Source organism: Heptranchias perlo, chromosome 6 (assembly GCF_035084215.1).
Source record: "Heptranchias perlo isolate sHepPer1 chromosome 6, sHepPer1.hap1, whole genome shotgun sequence".
Lineage (NCBI taxonomy): Eukaryota > Metazoa > Chordata > Chondrichthyes > Hexanchiformes > Hexanchidae > Heptranchias > Heptranchias perlo.
The window spans coordinates 74277865-74297382 of NC_090330.1; the positions used below are offsets into that span (position 1 = coordinate 74277865).

Consider the following 19518-nt stretch of genomic DNA (forward strand, 5'->3'; position numbering starts at 1 on the left):
ATACTCTTACCTTAGCAGGGCACACAGTCAAGATATAGGGCTCGATGTTAGCAGGGCTGCGGGTTCGTGGCGGGGAGCCTATTGAGCGCGTGGGTAACGCGCCCGGTGAAATTAGTCTGCCACCCGCGCGATCGCAGCCCAATTGGATCCACTTACCTGTTCTTCCGGGTTCCCCACTGTTGATCTGCGCGTCGGGCGGGCTGCGCATGCGCAGTAAGATCTGTCAGCTGGAGGAGCTCTATTTAAAGGGGCAGTCCTCCACTGACTGATGCTGCAAAAAATAGAACAAATTACAGCATGGAGCAGCCCAGGGGGAAGGCTGCTCCCAGTTTAATGATGCTTCACTCCAGGTATCAATAGATGGGGTGAGGAGGAGAGGGAGGACAGTGATCTTCCCCCCAGCGGGCGGGAGGAAGCGGCCTGCCTCTGCCACCAGGAAGGCCTGGCTCGAGGTGGCAGAGGAGGTCACCTGCACCATCAACATATCGCCCACCTGCATACAGTGCAGGAGGCGCTCCGATGACCTCAGTAGGTCAGCCAAAGTGAGTACACTTACTCATTCCCCTCCACTCCATCTGCCACATCACCGCCCCCACCCCACATCTCCTTCTGCACTGCCAACACTACTCTGTCACATCACCCCTCATACCCACTCAAACCTCATCCTCATCTTACCTGCACTTACTCACCTCACCAGTACTCACCCCGTCACTGCCACTCAACCCAATCCTCGTACAATCTCATGGCTCTATCTCATACTCACCCTCTCGTGCATCTCTTTCACGGTCAGCCTCACTCAACCTGCCACTACTATGCTGCAGCCACAGGGCATGCATCACATATGTGCAGTAGGCAGTGTAAGGCAAACGTGTCGTGAGCATGAAGGGGATGCACAAGGGTGTTTGAGGGTTTGTCATGGTTGCTACTTATATTGAATTTCTGACCAACTCACATTACATATTATATTGGCACCACTACTGCCATGTCTTTGCGAATCTTGTGTGGTTTGTGCAATAATGCCCTTTCCTGAGGATCACTATGAAGACCCACAACTGATGCCACCCATTGTGTCACTGCAGAGTGGGTGTCGGTGTATTTGCAGGGCTCTTTTGTACAGACGACTGAGAGACATCGGCGATGTCCCCGGTAGCACCCTGGAAGGATGCGGAGGAGAAGTTGTTGAGGGCAGTGGTGACTTTGACAGCGACAGGTAAGAAGTTGGTGCTCGGGCCAGCCGGGAGCAGCTTGGCATGAAGGAGGCTGCAGATGTCCACGACTACATGTCGAGTGACTCTTAGCCTCCGTGTGCACTGCTGCTCAGAGAGGTCCAGGAAGTTGAGCCTCAGTCTGTGGACCCTGTGGCGAGGGTAGTGCCCTCTGCGACGCATCTCTCTCTGTGGTTGCCCTCCCTCCTGCTGTGCAGGTGGATGTGTCACAGCACTCTGTTGTGGAGCTCCACGTGTCAGAGGCGGACAGCGTGGATGGCGAGGCTGGTAAGGCTGGTGATGCTGTTCGCCCTCCGAGGAGGTCATGACTGCAGCTACGACGGCCCCCATCCGGATGATGTACAGCTGAGGGGGTCCGCAAGGTAGGTACATGTCTCTGGACCCCGGGGTAAGTGTGCAAGTTGGTGAATTTTCTTGTCAGGAGGAGGGTGGTGGAGGCCAAACTTTGTCCCAACTGACAGAGTGGCCTCCTGCAATGAGTGAGGGTCTCCCCCCCCCACCTGTCAAATGGACCTTTGCAGCTGCCACAGGCTGACAGCTGCAACAGGTCCATTTGAACTGGGAGTGTTTTCCCCAGTGTGGGAAACAGTCCCAGTTTGCTTTAAAATCCCACCCCTCCTCACATAATCCCTTAATCAGGTCAGTTAATGACCTGAACAAGCAAGATAAATACTTTTAAGTGGCATCCCGCTGGCTTTAATTGCCGGCGGGATTCCCACCAGTGGGGAACCCGGAAGTGAGCGGGTTGGAGCCGGGCTCCGGTCCCGCTCCGGGATTCCCCGATTTTCGGAGCCCCCCCGCCAGGAATGCACCCAATACCGGGTGCTAAAATGATGCCCATAACATAGAAATGAAAGCTTTGACAAATCAACAACTTCCAAGGACTTAAGATTAAACATGGCAGCCACCGGTGATCCCCTGCACTTTGGGAAATCCACCAGTTTGATGACTTGGACGTGTGTGTCATGGTGTTCGGTGAGAAAGGAAATAGAAGTGCTCACCTGCTGATCAATGCATCAGCCAGCTATTTGATCCATGTATGTCAGCCTTGGCTCAGTGGTAGAACTCTCGCCTCTGACTCAGAAATTTGTGGGTTGAAGCTCCATTTCAGAATTTGAGTACATAATCTAGGCTCACATTTCAGCGCAGTACCGAGGGAGTGCTGCATTGTCGGATCAGATGAGTCTTTCAGATGAGATGTTAAACTGAAGCCCCATCTGCCCTCTCAGGTGGATGTAAAAGATCTCATGGCACTATTCAAAGAAGAGCAGGGGAGGTTTATTGGCCAACATTTATCCCTCAACCAACGCCACCAAAAAAAGTAATTGATCATTTATCTCAATTCTGTTTGTGGGACTTTGGTGTGGGCAAAATTGGCTGCCGCATTTACCTGCATGACAGTGACTACAGTTCAAAAGTAATTCATTGGGGTCAATCTTAACTTTTGGCGATGGTGTAAAACGGGTGATATCAGATCGGTGGCCCGTTCTACAACTCTCGCGATTTTCATTTCCTTTGAAGTCATGGAGAGATGTATAACCATAGAACCATAGAACCATAGAAAAGATACAGCACAGAAGGGGGCCATTCGGCCCATCGTGTCCACGCCGGCTTGAAGAACAACCAGGTGCCCATTCTATCCCACCTTCCAGCACTCGGTCTGTAGCCCTGCAACTTACAGCACTTTAGCTACAGGTCCAGGTACTTTTTAAAAGAGTTGAGGGTCCCTGCCTCTACCACCAATTCAGGCAGCGAATTCCATACACCCGCCACCCTCTGGGTAAAAAAGATTTTCCTCATGTCACCTCTAATCCTTCCGCTAATCAGCTTAAATCTGTGTCCTATAGTTCTTGAACTCTCCGCTAGGGGAAACAGGTACTTCCTGTCTACTCTATCTGGGCCCCTCATAATTTTGTACACCTCAATCAAGTCACCCCTCAGCCTCCTCTGCTCCAAGGAAAACAATCCCAGCCTATCCAATCTCTCCTCGTAGCTGCAATTTTCAAGCCCTGGCAACATTCTTGTAAATCTTCTCTGCACTCTCTCCAGAGCAATTACGCAACTTCCTGTAATGTGGCCTTACCAGCGTTTTATACAGTTCCATGGTTACGTCCCTGCTTTTGTATTCTGTACCTCGGCTAATAACAGAGAGCATTCCATATGCCTTCTTCACAACCTCATCTACCTGTACTGCCACCTTCAGGGACCTGTGCACATGAACTCCAAGGTCTCTCACTTCCTCTACCCCTCTCAATATATTCCCGTTTACTGCGTATTCCCTTTTACTGTTTGCCCTCCCTAAGCGCATTACCTCACACTTCTCCAGGTTGAACGCCATTTGCCACTTTTCCTCCCACTCCACCAACCCATTGACATCTTCTTGGAGTCTACAGCTATCCTCTTCACTATCAACTACACGGCCAATTTTTGTTTTGTCTGCAAATTTGCCAATCATGCCCCCTACATAATGGGCAGCCGATCTGATATGACCTGTTTTACACTATCGCCAAAAGTTAAAATTGCCCCCATTGACTGTGAAACATTTTGGGATGTCCTGAGGACACGAAAGGCGTTATAAAAATGCAAGTTCTTTCTTCATATGTAGTTGCACAGTGCCAGATATTGCAGTGCCAGTTGGGAATAAGCTACAGGCATTACTATTGAGAGCAGTTACGTTCTAACCAATAACTGAGGGTGCTGTCCCCATGTTGCATGGTTGCCACAGATAACAAAGGGCAGTCCTACTGAACCACAGCAAGTGGAGACAGTTGTTCTAGAATATAAAAACAAGGAGGTATTGCTGCAGTTATATAAGGTATTGGTGAGACCGCACCTGGAATACTGCATACAGTTTTGGTCTCCATACTTAAGAAAAGACATACTTGCTCTCGAGGCAGTACAAAGAAGGTTCACTCGGTTAATCCCGGGGATGAGGGGGCGGACATATGAGGAGAGGTTGAGTAGATTGGGACTCTACTCATTGGAGTTCAGAAGAATGAGAGGCGATCTTATTGAAACATATAAGATTGTGAAGGGTCTTGATCGGGTGGATGCAGTAAGGATGTTCCCAAAGATGGGTGAAACTAGAACTAGGGGGCATAATCTTAGAATAAGGGGCTGCTCTTTCAAAACTGAGATGAGGAGATACTTCTTCACTCAGAGGGTGGTCGGTCTGTGGAATTTGCTGCCCCAGGAAGCTGTGGAAGCTACATCATTAGATAAATTTAAAACAGAAATAGACAGTTTCCTAGAAGTAAAGGGAATTAGGGGTTATGGGGAGCGGGCAGGAAATTGGACATGAAGCTGAGTTCGGATCGGTCAATGCCCTGTGGGTGGCGGAGAGGGCCCAGGGGCTATGTGGCCGGGTCCTGCTCCGACTTCTTGTGTTCTTTAGATTTGTGGTTGGGATCAGATCAGCCATGATCTTATTGAATGGCGGAGCAGGCTCGAGGGGCCGATTGGCCTACTCCTGCTCCAATTTCTTATGTTCTTATGTTCTTATGTCATTAGCAAGTAAGCTAAGGTGTGCAGAAAGGTGTAGGACCGGCTGATTTCCCTAACTTGCCTTCTTGCTTACATCTTATACAACGTCAACCATAAGACACTGCGATAGATTTTCAACTTGCCACTTGGGCATAAAACTGGTGCTGTGGATCAGCCATCCATTATAGAAACCACCTGACTTTCAAAACCATTGGAATCAATGTCAATGACAATTGAGTATTTTCTATAACCGATCTGTTACACCAGTTTTATGCCTGTGCAATAACTTGGAATTCTAACTTGCTGTATTTAAGGTGCTTTATAAATAAACTTTTCTTAAGGAGTTAAAAGAAAGCTGACAAGTTTGTTTCAAAAAGTTAATAAACTAATTAAAATTTTAGAAATGTAGAAAACAAAACACTGCTTGAAATAGGCATTGTAGACATTACGAAATAAACCTTTCTAAGGTTATTGAGTTCTTGCACCCTTGAAGCTTCCTTTACTTTGTTTCCAAATAGCTGAAAATAACATCAGGTAGGCCTTTGGCAGCCAAGCGGTGGGCAATTTAAAAAAAAACTCAACCACCGGTTGCCCCATTTTCCAGCGTGAGAAGCAGTTGAATATTGCTCCCTTAATCTCTCTCGAGTTATCATTCTGCTCTCTAGGGGAAAATTTCAATTGTTGACCGCCCCATTTACAAGGTGCCGAGCAGTTGAAAATGGCAGGGAGACAGCGGCCGCCCCTTAGGCGCTCAAGGCCCACCTTATGCGATTCTCACACAGATCATGGGTGCCCAGCACTCTTGGTTGAAACAGGTGGGATGTCGCTTGCATATGCAAAGCGGGTTTCTATGGCAGTTTTATGACAACATTTACAAATTTCAAGTGGAAAAAAGTGGAGCATGCGGTGCTCATACTCCTCCCATTTGTACCAGGCATTTTTAGGCGTTCACTGGCATCATTGCCCACTATAGTGCATTTACTGCTGGTGCTCAGGTTAACCCTAGGAGCACAATTCCAGGCTTCGGGATGAAGACTCCAGGCAGCTAGGCCACCCTATCATGCAGGCGGTATATTTACAGTATATCTAAATAAAAATAGATTGATCAAGTTGAAAACAAAGAAAATATCTGCTGATGCAAAATGATAAGGGTAGGCAGTCCAGTCTCGTTAATCCACATTGATAGCTTTATTAATGGAACTAAACGATAAGTCTCACTTGCTCTCAATACAGCCAATTCCTTAAAATTGGTCATATTGAGGCTGAGTAAACACTGATTACTGAAGATTTAAAGTCACCTGCTCACCACTGCTGCCAGACATAACGACGTTACATAACCAGATTTTAAGGACACATTCCCTTGAGTGCAGATCTAGTTATCGGGCTGTGTTACAGATTTGAAGAATAGCTGTATTTTCTTCCCCCTCAGGATCTCCCACCTTGCAGAAATATTAGGGTAAATGTAATGATTTAATGCTCCTGGCCGCAGAGTTTTGCAGTATGGGAAAACATATCTGGAACTTCCTCTCTAAGGCCAGCGCTCGATTTGCAGCCTGCATGATTTCCCATGCTATTAATCAGCATTGACTTCCACGCCCAGATTTCTAATATGTTGTCCAGCTCCATGAAGCTGTGATGGGAATGCTAAATTTACCCATAGCATGAACTTATTGTCAATGCCTTTGGCTGTGATTGAAGTTTAGCATTAGAACTTGGAAAATAAATATTAAACATAGCTTTAGGAGGGGGTGGCAGGGTGAGTTAAAATTCACAGGAAGACCAATCTAGCTCTGCCAAAACAAGGTTCCAGCTGATACATGAATACTGGTCGTGGAGAAAAACATAGCTCACACTGTCCCACCATCTGCTGGCTGAAGGTGAAAGATCATCTGCAGAAAACTTGCAAAACTGGATCAAATAATGGGGGAGAGTTTCCACTTGTTTCCGCTAGTTTTACATAAGAACGTAAGAAATAGGAGCAGGAGTAGGCCATAGAGCCACCCGAGCCTGCTCCGCCATTCAATAAGATCATGGCTGATCTTTAATCTCAACTCCACTTTCCCGCCCGATCCCCCATCCCTTGATACTCCTATAGGCCCATTCTACTCAATCTCTCCTCATAGGAGAATCCTCTCATCCCAGGAATCAATCTAGTGAACCTTCATTGCACCGCCTCTATGGCAAGTATATCCTTCCTTAGATAAGGAGACCAAAACTGTACACAGTACTCCAGGTGAGGTATCACCCCAACCCCCTTGCAATAAAGGCCAACATGCTATTTGCCTTGCTAATTGCTTGCTGCACCTGCATGCTAACTTTTTGTGTTTCTTGTACCTGGACACCTAAATCCCACTGAACACCAACATTTAATACTTTCTCACCATTTAAAAAATATTCTGTTTTTCTATTCTTCCTACCAAAGTGAATAACCTCACATTTCCCTACATTATACTCCATCTGCCACCTTTTTGCCCACTCACCTAACCTGTCTATATCCCTTTGCAGACTCGCTGTGTCCTCCTCGCAGCTTACTTTCCCACCTAGCTTTGTATCATCAGCAGACTTGAATACATTACGCTCGGTGCCTTCATCTTAGTCATTAATAGAGATTGTAAATAGCTGAGGCACCCCACTAGTTGCAGCCTGCCAACCTGAAAATGACCCGTTTATTCCTAGTCTCTATTTTCTGTCCGTTAACCAATCCTCTATCCATACTAATATATTACCCCCAACCCATGAGCACTTATCTTACGTAACAATCTTTTACGTGGCAACCTATCGAATGCAAATATTTGAAAATCCAAATATACTACGTCCACTGGTTCCCTTTATCTACCCTCCTAGTTACATCTTCAAAAAAACTCTCATAAATTTGTCAAACATGATTTCCCTTTCATAAAATCATGTTGACTCTGCCTAATCATATTATGATTTTCTAAGTGCCCTGTTATCACTTCCTTAATAATGGGTTTCAGTATTTTCCCTACTACTGATGTCCGGCTAACTGGCCTGTAGTTCCTGGTTTTCTCTCTCCCTCCTTTCTTGAATAGCGGGGTTACATTTGCTACCTTCCAATCCCCTGGGACCATTCTAGAATCTAGGGAATTTTTGGAAGATCACAACCAATGCATCCATTATCACTGCAGCCACCTCTTTTAGAATCCTAGGATGTAGGCCATCAGGACCAGGAGATTTTTTTTATTCGTTCAAGGGATGTGGGCGTCTCTGGCGAAGTCAGCATTTATTGCCCATCCCTAATTGCCTTTGAGAAAGTGGTGGTGAGCCGCCTTCTTGAACCGCTGCAGTCCGTGTGGTGAAGGTTCTCCCACAATGCTGTTAGGTAGGGAGTTCCAGGATTTTGACACAGCGACGATGAAGGAACGGCGATACATTTCCAAGTTGGGATGGTGTGTGACTTGGAGGGGAATGTGCAGGTGTTGTTGTTGTCATGTGCTTGCTGCCCTTGTCATTCTAGGTGGTAGAGGTCGCGGGTTTGGGAGGTACTGTCGAAGAAGCCTTGGTGAGTTGCTGCAGTGCATCCTGTGGATGGTACTCAATGCAGCCATGGTGCACCAGTGGTGAAGGGAGTGAATGTTTCGGGTGGTGAATAGGGTGTCAATCAAGCGGGCTGATTTATCGGCTATCATTCCCATTAATTTCTCCAGTACTTTTTCTCTACTGATATTAATTACTTTAAGTTCCTCACTCTCATTAGCCCCTTTGTTTATCATTTTTTCTGCTATCCTCTTTATGTCTTCTACTGAGAAGACAGATACAAAATATTTGTTTAATGTCTCTGCCATTTCCTTATTCCCCATTATAATTTCTCCTGTCTCAGCCTCTAAGGGACCAACGTTTACTTTTGCTACTCTCTTCCTTTTTACATTCTTGTAGAAGCTCTCACAATCTGTTTTTATATTTCTTGCTATTTTACTTTCATATTCTATTTTCTCCCTTTTCATCAATTTTTTGGTCCTCCTTTGCTGGTTTCTAAAACTCTCCCAATTCTCAGGCTTACTACTCTTCTTTGCAACATTATAGGCCGTTTCTTTTAACTTCTTTAGTTAGCTAGTTTTGCGCCCAGATTCCAGCGCAATCGGCCGAGCCAGCGCAAAAGATCGAGGAATTTTAAACGTAAGTGAGTTACGTCCAAAACCACTTACTTTCAGCTTTTCCACAATCTTTTACACTGGCTTAAGATTCAATTTGCCCGGATCAGGCCCCGCCCACTAAACTAGCCATGCCCCCAGGTCGACATTGCAAGATTGCGCTGGTTCTGGAAGGCTCTTCAAATTGCGCTCATTTTTTTAGGCACAAAGGCACTAGTAGGCACATTTTACAAGTTTTTACAATTCAAAAAATATTGAATTTACTAAGAAACTGACTAGTGTACATCTATGAAACTAGTAAATGGTTCAGTATAGTTTTTAAAAGTTATTTTCAATGATTTAAAATCAGGTTACTCACAGGTGAAGGACTGGGCAATCTTATTAAAAATGTTTTTATTTATGATAAACCCATTTTCAGCTGTATTAATAAAACTGCATCAGGTTACCACTCTTAAATACATCAATGAATATTTTTAATGCAAATAAAATAAAGGTTTACGTTGCATTTTGCTGTGATATCTTTATTACTTCATTAGTTTAAAGTGTTTCAGGAGATATGGCACCTCATTAAGGAGGCTACACGAGGAGGCAAAATACTGTACATACAAGCTGTTGTCAACAATTGACGAACGAACTATCCCTGAAAGCTTGTTCAGAAAATCATTTTTTTTCTTCTTTGGGAAACGAAAAGAGCCAGAAAGGCTGTGTGTCATTTTCATCAAGTGATGTGATGATGTGTTTTAACGTGTTGGCGTGATTTACATTATCTTTGTTTACAAACTGAAAAAAATGTTAGCCATACACTTATTTTTCCAAGACGTCATTGCCCCTTTAATTGATCGTGTGCGAAAGCTGGTCTCACCCTGCCAGTGATTTTAAAGGAAAATCTTGATAGGTGCTACGAGATGTTTGTGTAATACTCTCATATGATCTGATGATCACAAGATAAATACAAATGTATTCAAAACAAAAAAGAATCCTTCCAGATCCCCTGCTCCAGGTTATGAATTCTGGTGTCGAAACCTCTGCGAGCACAGTGGTGTCAGTCGTCCCATAAGTGCCTATTTTTCATGCAAATTGACTTCCACTGCCCAATCTCTACTTGTGAACTAACGGAATCCAGGAGTGTACCAGTGAAAACTCCCTTGCGATCAGAATCAGATCTTTGTTTCTTATGCAGGTGTACTCCTTCAATCTCTCTGAAGGCAGACTGGGTGCAACATAGTTTGGTTTGAATTGTAGGGTGCTTTGTTCCACAGGAGGTAAAACATACAGAACACTGAGATTGATGAGAGTTGCTTGATCCAATCGGTAAAAACTTCTGTCCGTATACTGTTATGAAAATAAAGGCCATGCAAATGCTGTCCCATTCCAGTGGGTCATCAAATTCAAGTTAAAAGCACAATCACCTTGTACCCTGTCCTACCACCCAGGACTGCACTTCACTCGTTTTGCAGCCTCTGCTGCTCAACTGACTCTTGGGGCTGGATTCTCCTTTGCGATCCCGCTTGAAATCAGATGGAATAGCAGCAATGATGGAAAATTTGGGTGCTTGCTGCCATAATTTGTGTTTCCTGTCCCTTGCCAGCACTGGGACCGCCTCTGGCCACTCCTTCCCCACCTGCTGCATGCAAGTGGGGGTTGGGGGGCATGACCTGGGTCCCTAGCGGATTTTCCTTACATCTGCCTGTGTTACCACTGTTTCCCCAATGGAAGGAAAGGGGCCCTCCCTCCATTGTGGCCCCCACTTATTTTGTGTCATAGGCTGAGGCCTCTGCCGAGGTCGACCAGACAGCTGCTTCTCTGTTCTTCGGGGCACTTCTGCCCCTTTAACTAACCAGACATCTCTTCAAGTGCTGCAGAAGTGGTTCCACACTGCCTGGATGGCATCAGCAGGTTCTCTCTTGGCGGTGGGAACCCTGTCATACGTACCTGATGAATTGGGTCAGGATTGCAATGGTGTTGAAGGGGCCCTGCCACAGGGAGGACAGTCTTGGCCTTGATGTCTGTGTTCCAATTTTCAAAAACCTCTCTCAGTCCCTACAGAGATCTAGAAAAAGTTTCCAACACCAAGTGCAAAGTGTCCACCTGAATAATCAGACATGGCTAAAAACTGTGTTGGGCCTCCTATCAACCCCAGCTTCCTTTCTGCGTCGCCTTTAACAATTTCTACCCAACCCATAATATAATGACATAGAATTTTTCTGCCACTTTATTGTACATTTCACTTGTCTGTGCTGAATTTCATCCACTTCTGATTTGTCCATTTTTAGATTTTATCTATTTAAGCCCACAGCTGTTTACACCAACTTGACTACCTTCAAACCCCACCCCCCCACCTCCTCCCATTTAATATCATTGGGAATTTTGACTAGTTTGCACTGGGCTTCTGAATCCAAGCATTAATGTAGACTAGGAACAGTAAGGGTCTCAGTACTGATCCCTGGGGTACTCCACTCGGTACTTCCCTCACTTTTGCTATCACTCCCCTCACACTCACATCCAGCTTTTATCTCAACTTCTCAATTTCAGTTTCAGTAGCAGCTTTTCACGAGGAGCTTTATCGAAGGGTCTTTGGAATGCTAACCGGGGCATGACACATTCTTTACCCATGTCCACTTGGAGGAGATTATTTTCTGGCTGATCATCTTGGTCAGATCAGTGAGAGGAGTGCAAGCCTGTGCCAGAAAATCAGGCGAAGAGTTCAGCTCCCCCCCCACCCCACTTTTGTCGGGACCCAGCTGATTTGTGCATATTGTGATCTTCCAGCCGGCCTAATGGGTTCTCACATGAATGCCATTACTACTGCCTCATTTACCTACTATATGAATAACAAGTAACTTCCCCTGGAGGAACCCCTGGATATCCTGGACAATGCAAAAGGGACAGAGACCTGTGACACACGGTCTTGGCCCTTTCTCCTTTGTTTTGCGTCCGGGAACTGAGTGTTCCCTTAGCATAAAGCACAGGAAAATCCGCCTTCTACTGTCTACTGGCATCTAACCTACAAACTACTTCCACCATCGGATGGCACTGCCAGTGGCAGTCAGGTGATCACACCCCTGGCTTAGGCTCATTCTAAGCTACCACAGGAGACATTGGCAAGTTCGTTCAATCTACAGATGTCACAAGCAGATCAATGAAGCCTTGTTTGTCAGGGCAAAAACCTTCTTCATTTTCCCCACAGAAAACCAGTGGCAGAATGAGAAGACGCTGCAATTTTTCCACATTTTAGGTTTCCCTTTAGTCCAGGGAGTTGTTGACGATCGTGGCCTACATGAACCACAAGGGCTTCCATTCAATCTCCTGTGCAGCTCATCTGCAACACAGGTTCATGTAAGTTAATACCAGCTTCCCAGGTAGCAGTCATGATTCGTTCATTTCAAGAGACTCCTCTGTGCCTGGCCTCTTTGGAAGAGAAAGCAGACTGGAAGGAAGACAAAGGCCCTTCAGCCCTGGCTCTTGACACTATTGCGACAGGCAGGAACAGCAGTTATTCAAAGGTAGACCAACATGCATCAGCTACCAGGATCAGAACTGAGCTTACTAGAAGCATTTTGAAGCAACACTTCAGATGCCTGGACAGATTAGGGACTCTATTACAGTACAGGGTAGTCAGGATCTCCAAGATTATCATGGGCTATTGCATGCTGCACACAGAGAGCCCGAGACATGGATTAGCTGAAAGAAGATTAGTCCCACCTCGGCACCTAGAGCAGCACCGTGGCAGTGATCCAGATGATCCAGAAAATATCCTTCCTCATACAGGAAGACTCATAGATCAAGCTCTCATTGATGAGACTTTCACTAAGTGCACCAAAACCCCTTCCCCATGTGCACATTGCTGTAGTCTGATGCGCTTTTGCTAATATTGCCCTCTGCACCAACTCAGCTGCCATAGATGCCAAGCTTTGAATCTCTTATTTCACACCACAGAATAAAACTGGACACAGTTGAAATAGAATGAAAACAAATTCAATACCCTAAAAGTGGTGGGTGTATCTGTCAGTTGCTTCCATTTACTGATTCATGTCTTCTAGTTCTTAACCAAGTGCTCCTTCTCGATGTTCCTCCCAGTAGCAGGAGTAAGTGAGTTGTCTGTCTGCTGAATTTCAGTGAGATCCTCCTGCAGCTTGAGTGTTGCCCTGCTGGTCTGCGTGGGAAGCAGTGAAAGACCTGTCGGATTGTGTGATCGTTCGGGTGGGTTTTCATAACCAAAATCAGGGTGGGGGGAGAAACCGGAGAAAAAGACTTTTAAAAAGTATTTAAGCAGCACTACTCCTTCGTCGTTCCCAAACCCAGGACAATTCGAAGTGCTGCTGTCCCCCCCTCCTCCCCACAGTGCTGACAATGGACTGTAAAATTGAGTGGGGTGTAAATCGAATGTGTGACCCGAACTCACCCCATGCTCGCAGATGGTTTAGGTTAAGATCGGGGCAATTGCATTTACTTATGTGAATGGTGTTGAAATAGCTTGAATACTGGGTCCAGTTCTGGTTGCTGAGACAAAAAGGAAACATTCAAGTGCTGGAGGCAGTGCAGAGAGGAGCCATAAGACTGATCCATGGTGTCAGGGTTCTGCGATATGAGTAAAGACTGGAGAAAGATTGGCTTTTCGGCTCTGAGGCATTTCAGATGTGATTTTATAGAATTATATAAGATGGTTAATGGTATGGAAAAGGTAAACCTTTTAAATTAATTTGTGAGAGTAGGACAAAGGGCCACAGGTTCAAACTAATAAAAAGCAAATTTTGTACTGATACCAGGAAATTCTTCTTTATACAGAGAGCAATCGTGTATGGAGTAGACTTCCAGATAGAATAATGGAGGCGGAAACCCTGGAATCATTTAAGAAACAATTGGAGAAACAATTCACTTACTCCTGCAATGGGAGGAGTGTAGTGTCTTTCTGGATCAATGAATTTAGATGGGTTGAATGGCCTCCCTCATCCATAACAATCTTTTGATCATTTTCAAAAGTGACCAGTGTATAATGATATCTTACAAGGACTCCAACTATCATTCTGGTGCCCATGGACACGGCCCATTCTGCACAGCAAATTGTACAATACTCCAGTACTCTGCACTGAATAATAGTAAACAAATAGGTGTGTGTTCACAATTATCCACCAATCCCAATTCCATCCATGCTAGCTTTGGATAATTATTGATCAAATGCCAGGTTGTTAACAACAAGGAAAGAGGTTAACTGCCCTGGGCTGGATATCTCCTAGCAACCAGTCACAAAGAAACATTGACGCAAGTGGGGGAACAAGTCAACCATTCACCCTATCAGCTGGGACAGTGGATGGAGCAGAATGGCACAAAAAAGAGAACAAGAATAAAAAACGCTTTTTTAAAAATTACACAGAGATGTTCTTTTTGACACCACAAACAACAGGAATATCCTTGGTATAACAACTTTGCTATTCTGGCCCTAAAGAACCTCTATAGCTTTACTGGGTGAGTCCCACAAGGTGAACTGTCTGTGTTAACTCCTAAAACAAAAGCAAAATACTGCGGATGCTGGAAATCTGAAATAAAAACAAAAAATGCTGGAAATACTCAGCAGGTCAGGCAGTATCTGTGGAGAGAGAAATAGAGTTAATGTTTCAGGTCGATGATCTTTTTGGAACTGGAACAAGTAAAGATGTAACAGTTTTTAAGCAAGTACAGAGCCAGTGAAAGTGGGGGGGGGGGGGGAGGAAAGAACAAAAGGGAGGGTCTGTGATAGGGTGGAGGGCAAGAGTGATTAAATGACAAAAGGGATGATGGTGCAAGGCAAGGAGGGTGGTAATGGGACAAGTAAAGAAACAAAAGATGGGTCTAGAGGAGCTGTAAATGGCAACAGCAGAACTATTACCAGCACCTGCTGTCCAAATAAATGGGAGCAGTGGTTATGATCTGAAGTTATTGAAATCAATGTTGAGTCCGGAAGGTTGTAAAGTGCCTAATGGAAAGATGAGGTGCTGTTCCTCGAGCTTTCAATGAGCTTCATTGGAACAGTGTAGGAAGTTGAGGACAGAGAGGTCAGAGTGGGAATAGGACGGAGAATTAAAATGGCAAGTGATCGGAAGCTCAGGGTCAAGCTTGTGGGCTGAATGGAGGTGTTCAGCAAAGCAATCTACGTTTGGTCTCCCCAATGTAGAGGAGACCATATCGTGGACAGCGAGCACAGTGTACTAAATTAAAAGTACCAGTAAATCGTTTCACCTGGAATGAGTGTTTGGAGCCCTGGATGGTGGGAAGGGAGGAGATGAAAGGGTAGGTGTTGCATCTCCTGCACTCACATGGGAAGATGCTGTGGGTGTTGGGGGTAATGGAAGAGTGGACCAGGGGGTCGCGGAGTGAACGGTTCCTTTGGAATGCTGAAAGGAGAGGGGAAGATGTGTTTGGTGGTGGCATCGTGCTGAAGGTGATGGCAATGGCGGAGGATGATCCATTGAATATGGAGGCTGGTTGGGTGGAAGGTGAGGACAAGGGAGACCCTATCGAGAGAGCAGAATGGGTGAGGGCAGAAGTGCAGAAAATGGGACAGACATGATCAAGGGCCCTGTAAATTACAGTTGGGGGGAGCTCCTTGATTGAGGAAAGAGGAAGACATAGCGGAAGCACTGGTGTGGAAGGTGGCATCGTCGGAACAGATGCAACAAAGACGGAGAAACTGGGAGAATGGAATAGAGTCCTTACAGGAAGTGGGGTGAGAGGAAGTGTAATCAAGGTAGCTGTGAGAGGCAGTTCATTCTCCCAGTTTCTCCGTCTTCATCGCATCTGTTCCGACGATGCCACCTTCCTCACCAGATATTGGTTGACAGCCTATTCCCAGAAATGGAGATAGAGAAGTCGAGGAAGGGAAGGGAAGAGTCAAAGGAAGTTCGAGATACAGCACCTCATCTTTCGATTAGGCACTTTACAACCTTCTAGACTCAACATTGATTTCAATAACTTCAGATCATAACCACTGCTCCCATTTTTTCAGACAGCAGGTGCTGGTAATAGTTCCACTGTTGCCATTTACAGCTCCTCTAGACCGATCTTTTGTTTCTTTACTTGTCCCATTCCCAATCACTTTGCCTTGCACCATCATCCCTTTTGACATTTAATCACTCCTGTCCTCCACCCTTTCACAGAGCTTTCCTTTTGTTCTTTCCTCCCCTCCCCTTCCGTCCCCCTTCCCTGGCTCGGAACTTGCTTAAAAATTGTTAAATCTTTACTTGTTCCAGTTCTGACGAAAGGTCATCGACCTGAAACGCTAACTCTCTTTTTCTCTGCACAGATACTGCCTGACCTGCTGAGTATTGCCAGCATTTTCTGCTTTTATGTCTGTGTTAACTGTTGCTTGAGGCAACAAACCAATTAGAATTACCCTGTCACCAACACATAACACAATGACTTCGTAGCGAGCTCCTATCCTACTTTTAATGATTGTAAACAATTTTACAACACCAAGTTATAGTCCAACAATTTTATTTTAAAATCCACTTTTAATGAGGCAGGAGAAAGGATGTCAGTTTTATGGGATGCTGCCAAAAAAAAATTATGCCCAGTGTCATCCATTAAGAACACCCTGGAGCCCTGACCATAATGGATTTTATTCATTATCTCAGCAAGATTACAAGGATTTGTTTCAATAGCTTTTTTTTTAATTGCATAAACCCTCCTTACAATTCCCTTTGCCAACACCATGGGATACTTTTATATTCATTTGTTTAAAAAAAAACACCTCGGCCAAATGTGTGATGGTCTATCAACATCAGCATTATTTAATTAGTAATATATAGATGGTGCCTTCATGTATTACCTCTGTTCTCTTCTTTCACAGCCACTCGGCTCTTGAAATTGGGATATTGGACACCTTTGGCTTTGAAGAATTCCAGAAGAATGCCTATGAACAGGTGGGGTGTCCTAGCTAATGGAGTGAGTAGAGCATGCACACAACTCCTAGAGTTATGGCTGTTGATTGAGCGCTCAGAAGTACATCCGGTGGAAGTCCTGCAGTTTGAGTACAGCAGAAAACACGCTTTGAGCATGAGTCATCACAGGAAAGAGGCAAAATAACAACCAGCTATCTACTAGTAATCTGGAGTGTGTGTACATAGATAATATGAAGATAAAGTTCATTACTGTGTGTGGCTAAGGGGCTAATTACTTCAATTAACATTTAGATGGCTATGAATATGTGTATTTTCCAATATAATTCCTGGTTGTCTGTAGCACAGCTGCTTTGTGAAGATTACATTAACTCCGTCTTCCTGGTTACTGAATGAGTCCTGAGGGTTGTCAGTTAAATTTTATTTTAAATGTTAAATTGTGCTTCACGTAAAGATACAACCAAAGCAAAATGTTTTGTAGTAAAGTACAATGCAGAAGAGCAACAGGTGTGAGCCAGAACAAAGGGCAGGGGAAGGCTGCAGAGGAAGAGTGGGGTAGGGCAAACCCATGGAGGGAATTGTAGATGAGGATTTTTAAGTCAATAACCTGGGATACAGGGAGCCAGTGAAACTTAATGCAGACATGGGTGAAAGATGAACAGGATTTATTAAAGCATAAGGTTCAGACAGCGAGATTCAGGATGAGTTGGAGTTCATGTAGGATGAAGTTGGGGAAATTATCGAGGAGGTTAATGGAGAATTTGGGCTTGGAGGTGACAGGCATAGGTTCAGCATTAATGGATGTGATTAGGGATGGAGGCAAGTGATGATAATGTGGTAGTAGTAGGCAGTTTTGATGATGGAGTGGATGTGGGATTTGAAACTCGGGGTTAAACAAGACATAAGATTACACATCGTTAAGGTTCAGTTTAAGTGAACAGCCAGAAAGGAGAAAGGAACTGTGGGGTTTAAACATGGAATTTTAGATGAGAATCGAACAGAATAGCCTTGGTATTGCCAGAGTTGAGCTGGATAGCATTCTGGCCCATACATGATTAAATGTTGGACATGAAATCAGACAATAGGATAATGTTCTCAACCGTTAGCATGGAACTGGTGAACAGCAGGAGGCTAGAGATGGCATCTTGGGCGTGCTGGAGTTTGATCCCACGGAGAGACCATTACAAAAGATGTGCTGGCTCCTAGAGACAGATAGGAATGGAACCATGGTGGTGGGGCATGGAGGAGAGGCCGTGGAGAACAGTTACTGTATTGAAAGCTGCAGAGACTTCAGAGGGGATGAGGAGGGGTACCACGCTGCTATACATTGGTGGCATTGACCAGGGTGGTCTCACTACGTTGGGCAGGTTAGAAACCACACTGAAGTGGCTTAAACCAGGAGAGATGGACACAGATTTGATTGGCAATGACATGTTTGAGGACTTTAGACAGGGAGGGAATTTAGTGATGAGTTGGTAATTGGAGAGGATGGATGGGTTGAGGAAAGGCTTTTTAAGGAGAAAATGATTAGAGTAGTTTTGAGTTGGGAAAGAACAGTATCTGAAGAAGGCAGCAGATTATGAAGTCAGTAAGTACTGATTAGAAGAGCAATAATTGAATGGTCAGCATCTGGGTCAGGATGCAGTTGAGTGAACAGGTGGTGAAAGCGATGAGACTGCTAATGGCTGGTGGAGACATAAGGAAGAAACTACAGACTATTGTGGGGGTTCGGGGGGAGGAAGTGGAGAGGATGGATACTGAGGCAGCTCGGTAGGTTGTCTCAATTTTAGAGGCAAAGAAAGCCACGAGCTGCTCATTTTTGGTACAGAAGTGAGGTGGAGAAGGAAGGTTGAAGGAGGTGGTCGATCATGGCGAAGAAGAGTTTGGGGTAATCCTTGTCCTCTTGGAGTAATAGGAGGATTTGACCATAGCTGGGGAGTGGTGATTTTGCTGGACTTTTCAAATATAACTGGAATACTTGGTGTTACAGCTCATATTCTCTGACTGCATTTGTATTAACATTGTACCTGCACCAGCCTACCAGCTCTAGTGAGGCAGATGAGGTTTAGCCCCTAGTCAATGACAAGGGTGACCAGACTTCATTCACAATGCATTGGCTGGTGCACTGAAATCACAAGCAGGATGCTTCCAGTATCCGGTGCCGCCGGTGAGGAGCGGTACTTGCAGACAGCTCATCACGGAAAAGCTGGATCCAATGGCAGCACCGGATTGCGGAATCACCCCCCACTCTCAATCAGACCCTTGTTTTGGAGGGTTGACCAGTAAAGAAACATGTTTATCAATTCTAGAAGATTCAGTGTGCCCTGTCGTTAAACTACCAATTTGGTGCTGGATTTTCATTCAAGCTGGTGTGAATTTGTTGCAAATAGCTTCCAAAACAGCAGTGTGTCAGGTCAAATCCTAAAGTTGTCGACTCAAATCCTAAGCCTGATTATCAATCAAACTTACCTCAGCTCAATGAGTTCCATAAGTTTTCACTTGGGTTATTAGGAGTGACGTGTGAAATAAGATGCTGCCCCTTGTTAGAGGAAAAGAGTATTCAGGTTATTTGCCTGACATTGGTGAATCCCCATACACTTTGAAATTTAACATTTCAGAAATTACAACCTTTTTCTTTGGTAACATAGTGAATAATTTACACCTGTTATCTGTGATGAAATAGTTCTGCTGCATTTAATTCTGTAGATGTTTAAACATTTTTTTTGTGTTTAAGATGTTGCTGTATTTTTCCTCCAAAAACATTAATAGTTATTTTTTGACAGTGGTGTTAACTATTCTCCAGTTTATTCAACATATGGCTCAGGTTTT

At 44.8% G+C, this 19518-nt stretch overlaps 1 protein-coding gene across 1 annotated transcript in view; it reads left to right on the plus strand.

Moving 5' to 3' along the window:
* myo16 (myosin XVI) overlaps positions 1-19518 on the plus strand; it is a 773985-nt gene that overhangs the window by 558014 nt on the left and 196453 nt on the right. The window contains exon 21 of the mRNA XM_067986709.1: positions 16641-16713. Within this exon, the coding sequence (XP_067842810.1) occupies positions 16641-16713 (73 nt within the window). The remainder of the gene's footprint in view (positions 1-16640; positions 16714-19518) is intronic.